The sequence below is a fragment of the Chrysochloris asiatica genome, unplaced genomic scaffold (assembly GCF_000296735.1).
Source record: "Chrysochloris asiatica unplaced genomic scaffold, ChrAsi1.0 scaffold00096, whole genome shotgun sequence".
Lineage (NCBI taxonomy): Eukaryota > Metazoa > Chordata > Mammalia > Afrosoricida > Chrysochloridae > Chrysochloris > Chrysochloris asiatica.
The window spans coordinates 896,008-903,278 of record NW_006408614.1 but is presented as its reverse complement, the minus strand read 5'-3'; the positions used below and the strand labels follow the sequence as shown (position 1 = coordinate 903,278).

General features: G+C 47.0%; 1 protein-coding gene across 1 annotated transcript in view; it reads left to right on the top strand.

Moving 5' to 3' along the window:
* The first annotated feature begins 496 nt into the window (after positions 1-496).
* Positions 497-7,271, top strand: part of PID1 (phosphotyrosine interaction domain containing 1) — a 300,659-nt gene continuing 293,884 nt past the window's right edge. Inside the window, exon 1 of the mRNA XM_006866728.1 lies at positions 497-550. Coding sequence (XP_006866790.1) covers positions 521-550 — 30 coding nt within the window. The 5' untranslated portion in view covers positions 497-520. The remainder of the gene's footprint in view (positions 551-7,271) is intronic.

Here is a 7,271-nt window from a genome sequence, read left to right as displayed (position 1 = left end):
AGCATTTCAAAGGTGCCCAGACCAACCTGGGGCAACCTTTCTGGTCGCCTCAGGGTCCCCGCTCTCCAAGCTCCACCTGCCCAGCGACCCTGCCACCTTGACCAGTACCCAACCCAGCTGAGCTCCCCAGGATCTCTAGACCCCGACACAGGGAGGTGCCCCTGTCACCCCCTCCTTTCCGCCCTCCACCCCCACCCCCTGGGCATGCTCAGAGCGCGCAGGGCCGGGCGGCGGCGGGGAGGAGGAGCGGCCGCCCCGCGCCGTGAGCTCGCGGGCCCGGCGGAGCTGCGCAGTCCCCTCGCAGCTGCGCCAGGACAGCGGCGCGCCAACCCACAAGTTGCCAGCAGCCGCGCGCCTCCTCCGCCCGCTCGCCGCCCCCCACAACCCCTGGGCTGCTATAGCCGGCAGTACGCACCCCCGTAGCCCCCCACTCCAGATGTAAAGCGGCTCGAAGCCCCTCGCCCCGGCGCCACCCACAGAGTCTCCTAGTGTCTCCTCCAGCAAACCCCGCGGCTGGAAGATGTGGCAGCCAGCCACAGAGCGCCTGCAGGTAAGAGCCCCTGGGGCCAGCCTGGAGGAGGTGGTTGGGCCCGCGCAGCCCCAGAGGCACCGCTGCCCACTTGCAGGGATGTGCCAGGAGCAAATAGGAAGACGCAGCGGTGGGGACTGCACGGTGCTTTGCCCGGCGCCCGGCTGGGGTACGGGGACATGAAATTGTCAAATGCAAGGCTTCTGGCGGTACAACTTTTGACTTGGAGGGGTGGTGTTTGTGTGAGCGTTGGTGTCTCCTGTTGGGCTTTCTGACCAGCAGTTTTAGATCACATTCCACTAGTCGGCTATTAGGGTGTTAGTATTATTTCGTCTCCAGTAACGACAGAACAATTGAGTGGTGCCAACTTTCATTTGTCCAACAGAATGTCAAGCTTGACTTGGCTGGCTCATAATCTGCCTCTCTTCTCCCGCCTCTCCCTGTCCCCTTTTATTGTCTCTCTCTCCTCATCTCCCCTGAACTCAGGCTGCCCAGATCTTTGAAAATCAAAAGTTAACCTTAGGTCAGGAAGAGTTAATGTACTAGGTCTTCCCTTCAAAAGTTTTCCTCTGCTGTCTACTGAAATGCCAGAGGGTTTTGATTTGGATTTCGAAGCTAAGGACTTAGGAAGGAGGGGTCACAGAGAGAAAAAAGGGGGGGGGGCGCGGTTTCTAAGCGGATACCATCAGAAACACATGGAACCTGGCATTACCCTGGCTGTAGGATTTGATGACTCTGGTTTCTGTGGGGAAGTGTTCTCAAGAGGGACAAGGACATCTTTTTGCCAGATAGTCTTCACTGTATCCCGTGTCTTAAAGTTTGGGCAGGCTGTGAGCCACATTGTTTCCTAGTAAATTTCCAAGAAGGGTTTAAGTGGTTAAAATACAGCACTGTTGGAGGTTGAGACCCGCTGAGGATTTAGAACTGTGAAGGCCTGGAGTCTTGGCTGGTGTTTCTGGGTGTTCAATGAAAATCTAAATCTCCAAACAGGCACGGTCCTGCAGTTGCTGAGAGAGGATGGCCTTTTCCTATGAGTAAGATAAGCCTACAGAGCCATTGTATTTGATGGAAGCGCAGCTCTGCCCCTAGGCTCCCTGGACCTGTGATTTATGGGGAGTTGTGATTTGTGGGGAGTTGCCTCCCTGTCTCAGCGCCTGGGATACCAGGCCAATTCCTGGGGGTGGGGGGGGGGGGGGGGGGGCTCAACAGAACTTTCAAGAAAACTTGTCTTTGGCCTTGGAGATGGGAGGTGGGTGACTAGTCAGTCTCTTGTACTTATTAAGAGAATATCAATATTGGATTCTGAATAATTAGCAAAAGGTGATGCAAATGTATTTTGGCCGTCTGCATTACCAGTAGGCTTTTGAATTTCTTGTTCAGTTCAAGGCAGGGATTCTTTTCCAAAGCAGGGGTAGTGGTGGTGGTGGAGAGGGCAAGGTGGAGGGATCCCCATCTAAGTGGGAGAGTGGCTCAGTGTCCAGAGAGGGATGCTGCCAGACTTCTGGAGGCTGCATTTACAGCCTAGTGAGCTGAGCCTCTGAAGGGTTGGTTGATTTGTGTCTTTTGAAGTTCCTGGTCCCCGACCTGTTTCACTTCGGGAATCTTGTGCGCGCTCAGAGCACATGACACTTGGCAGACGTGCGCTCTGGCTGGCGTTCCACATGGAGATCATTCCCTACTGAAAAACTTCTGCCTTGCCTTCTGTGAAATGTACACATGTGCAGTTAGACCCCAGTCTGGTTCATTGTAGCTGGCGTTGTCAATGAATTTGTTGTATTTCGGTGTTCAATGTTGAAAGATTCTGGGCTTTCTGGGCTTTCGAAATCAGGTAAATACAAGTTACCACTGATTAAATTGGAGTTAGGGTCACTGTTAGCAGGCAGCTAACAACATTTGGGCTCAGCTTCATGATCCCCAAATTGAAATAAGCTGAGTAGACTCCCAGCCTTGTGATGATAAAAGGGTTGCGGAGTAAACTCTGGATGCTCACCAATGCTTCTTAAAGAACAGCTGAATTACTGTTTAAAACACACAGGGATCTATGGTTTTGCTTTATTTCTGGGGGAGGAAATTGTTGAGGGTGAGGTGGTGAGTGAGCTGCTTGTAATAATATTTTATTTACATTCCTTGTGGTTATCTTTGTCACGGTTGCTGTTTGCTGTCTGGAATTTTTCTTCTCCTTTTTGCCCTTAAGGCATCATTCTGTAGGAACACTTATTTCCGATGCTCATCATTGAGTGGGATGCTGGACCGTGTCCAGATGTGGTGGTCATAGAAACAGCCTTGGAAATCCTGTTTGATGGGGAAATAGATGATGAATCCTACTCTTAACAAAGCCTGTGCCCCACCCTCCTTACACAAATCTTTTTAACCTTCTCCAGCAACCTCATTAATTTTTCTCTCATTAATATTTAATACAAACATTTGAATTCAGATGAGCTGGAGTGAAGAAAATGCTCTAAGGAAACATTACCAAAGCTTCCCAGTAGGACTAAGGCATCAATTTATTGTACAAACATCTAGAAACAAAAGCGATGAGGGAGCAAAGAGAACCACATCTTTTCTGAATTTATTTTATTAGTTCCTATTTAAATGAGGCCAATTCTCTTGCTCTGGAATGGGACCGAACTGTGCTTGGATCAGACAGCTACCCTCTAACCAAAGTTTGAGTCTAGCAATCAGCTCTCATGTTTGGGAAATAGAATCTCTGATCTGGTTTGATTATCATTTTCATTACCCATTTTTCTTGCCAAACAAAATGCTGCTGACATTTTCTGGTTTTGAGGGTTTGCTATTTGACCCAAATCCAATCTAGGCAAAGGGACCTGTTGCCCCAGGCAGGGCTGAGCTGGTCAAGTTCTCATTCATTCACACAAACCACAGCAAGTTCATCTGCTTCCTTGAATGTTAAAATTTAGGTTGCAGCCCATTCGAGCCCTCACTGGGAGATTCTGCCATTAAAAATATAATAGGATCAAAAGGGATGTGAAGATTCACATGACTACCCCATCTTTTTTTAATGAATACATATGAATTCTTCCCTGTTCACCTTCTCCTCACAGTAGTTTTCCCCCCTTTCTTTTGAAGGGACTTGGGAGAGTTATAAATTATAAAAAAAACAGATTTGAAATAGGCTCTTTTCTGTAAAGTAAAGAGAACTTTTAAATAGAGAAAAAACAAAAAAAGGCTAAGTTATTTGGCTTTTTGAAATCGAGATGCGATTAGTCTTGTAGCCTTGATATTTTAACATTTGCAGGGACTACTGATTGGTTTCACTGCTGGGTTGAGTGGATCCCCTTTAGAAAAGGACAAGCCCAGGACTACAGGAAGAGTGTGGCATGCCTTAGCCAGGAGGAACACGAGGGCCATGGTGGCTCGGTGATAACATCCTCACCCTTCATGCAGGAATCCTGGGTTTGATTCCCAGCCAGTCTACTTCATAAGCAGCACCAGCCGTGTGTCAGTGGTGGTTGTGCTATGGTGCTGAATAGGTATCAGTGGAGCTTCTGGACTAAGATGGACTAGGAAGAAAGTCCTGGTGATCTGTTTCAGAAGAGCAGTCCATGAGAACGCTATGGATCACAATGAACCATCCAGATGGCTCAGGACCAGGCATCATGTGCTTTGTGGCACCTAGAGTCAAGAAACTGGGGCCAACGAAAACCCTGTGAATCTCAGTGGTAGGATCTGCAGTGGATCATGGACATGGCCCTGGGCCATTTGTGGGGCCATGAGGTGAGGTCCCCCTGAGCTGGAAGCTTACTCCATAGTGTTAACACCAACATAGGTCTTCAGTGAAGTGTCAGCTATAGTTTTTCTAGAACCCTATGGATCACAGTGGTCTAATCCACAGTGTATCATGGAACTAGTACTGGCCAGTCTCTTGGGCATGGGATCCCCATGAGTTGGAAGCCAATTCCACAGCAGCTGATAACACCTACAGACATCTTCAGTGAGCTGTCAGCACAGTTTTCTGGAGACCATGAGAGTAGGAGAAAGATGAATGGAGACTGAGTTTGAAATAAAAATCTTGTCTGTGGTAGAATTTGAGAGTGGGAATGTATGGGGAACAAGTTCTAGAAAAATCTAGGTGTGAGTCCATCTGTAACCATCTTCTCATGAGACATCCTATAAAGGTTCCAGTTTGATGGTTTACCTGTGTTCCCTGAAATGAAAATTTCTCCTTGAGAGAGCCAGAAAACAGAGAGCTTGTATCTAGAAAGTCAAATTCTGGTTGTTCAGCCTGGATCATACTCTCCTCCCTAATGCTTCTTGTTTCAGTCTTCTTTCTGTTGGCCAATATTTAGGACTTCCCAGAACAAGGTGAAGCCAGAAGGATAGGGAGAAAACTGGGTGCTGAAGAATCTTTCTTTTGGTTTCTTATTAAACTATTGACTGCTTCAAACTGGTTGCCCTTGTGTTGGTTCCAACTCATATATGGCTCGAGTATCAATTGTTCTAGGTTCATTTCTCTGTTTATTGTACCACTTTACTGTCCTCCTGAGAGATGAGGCTGAAAAGCCCCGAAAACATCAGCTGGGGACCATTTGATGTGAACCTTCAGGCAGAGAGAATATTTTTCCAGACAGACCAACCTGACCAATGGAAGCTAGAACAAGGAGGAAACGGTCAAGCTAACCACCCACTTTTTCTGAGCACCTATTATTGTTGATGTGGTGCCGGGCTGAGAGATTTTCTTATAACGATCTGGCTCATTTATTTCCTTTAAGTACTTTTTGTCGCTGTAGGTTAAGAAACAATCTACAAGAATTGAAATGGTTTGGTAAGGATCACTGTGCAGTGAGCAATTCATGGAGCTGGTATGCGAACTTCAGGTTTCCTGGTGCAATGGCTAAGGGCCTGCTAACCAAAAGGTCTGGGGTTCGAACCCACTACTCCCTCCATAGGAGAAAATAACTCAAGATCTGCTTCTGTAAAGATGACAGCCTGAGAGCCCCCTGTGAGGTGATTCTGCTGTGTCCTGCGGGGTCACTCTGAGTGAGCATGGGTTTTAGGGTTGGAATGTGAATCAGGAGGTTTGGCTTCAGGGTGTACTTGGAAAGGACTTCACTGTAGAGTCGAAGGAGGTGACAAAAGAAGATGTGATATGCTATAGATGGGACTGTCATTACTCCTAAGTAGAATCTGAACAGTCACCCACGCCGTGTGACTATTGTATTTCTTTTTGAGGCAATGTCATTAATTTTGTTGAACAAGGGCTACTTGACTGTCTTTGGTGGCCCCAGTCTCTGGAGAAAAGAAGGGAACTGTGTTTTACTGGAAGTTGATGTTCCCAAGTGTCATTTAAGAGTCTCTTCCCTGGAGTGCATGCTATTAATCCAAACTAGAGACCTTGGCAGCTAGTTCTCAAGGGTGATCATGTATGCAGTCATTCAGAGTGTAGATAAAGAAGGAGGAGATGAGGGGAAGGCTGGAGAGTTGGAGGGCAACTGCTCAGAAATAAGCAATAGCTACTCATTCAGCCACTCTTACGGAGGTACCAGGTTTCTCATATGTTAATTTCTACATTATGCTGTTCATCCTTGTGGTTGTGTAAGCACAGAGCCAGTGGGAGTTACCATTAATTGAGGAATCCTTGGGTTGCTCTACTACAGGGATGGGGAACCAATATCACAGCCAGCAGTTGGAAACTACCAGCCATTTCACAGGAGAAAGATGAGGCTTTCTGCTCCCCTAAAGATTTTCAGCCTCAGAAACCCTGTATAGGGTGGCTATGAGTCAGAACTGACTCCACGGCACATAACCACCACCACCATATTTGGTCAAGCATTTAATGAACTCACCCCTAATGTGATGGCAGTTGCCTCCTCAGGGCCAGAACCAATTATTTCGAAGACCTTATATGGTCCGAGGGCTAGATGTTACCCATCCTTTCTCTGTCACTTACTGGCTGGATGGTTGAAGGTTTGAATGTTTCCAGAGGCACACTCAAAAAAACTCTTCTTCTGAAAGCCTTGTGGAATAGTTTACCTCTGCACAGGTGTGGTCCTCATGAGTTAGAGTCTACTTGGTGGCAAGCAACAAAGAATTCTTTCTCTGAAGTACATTGCTCTCACACCATTGAGTCTGTCCCTAAGTTTGTCAGCAAAATCACTCTCTAGTGATCAACAAAATGCTAGCCTTGGGGGAAAAAAAAAGTCCAGCTTTTTGGTTACCCATTACCTAATGTGGCTGCTCAGTGTTGACTGTACTGGGTTATCTTTGGGTGTGAGGCAACTTTCTTTTTTCAATTGTAGCAATGTATATACCACAAAACATTGGACATTTCATACAAACAAAAAATGATGAAACAACTTTTGCATTTTGTTTGATGTTCCAGACAACCTCTTCCTTCCACCCACTGGCTCTATTCCATTGTGGCAGTGAGCCCCAGAGGAGACCAGGAGGGCTGCCTGGGCTCAAGGGCCTTTCGCAGAGGTATTTCATTCTGTGACTAGCCACAGTTCAGGGACTCATTAGTGGTCAGCAAATGAAACCACTTCAGAAATACTCAATGGCTGCAATGTGCTTCTCTCGGCCTCCACGAAGCTTAATGGGGGCTTTATATAAGCAGAACAAGAAGAAATAGCTGAGATGTTTGTGCAAAGACCTCCTCAGCATCTGGTGGAATGGGTATACTATGATTCTGTATTAACTTACAAGAAATGTTTTGATCCCAGTTTAGCTGCAAATCAGTGATACAGCGTTACCATGTACACCAGGGCCCAACCCTTCTCCCAAG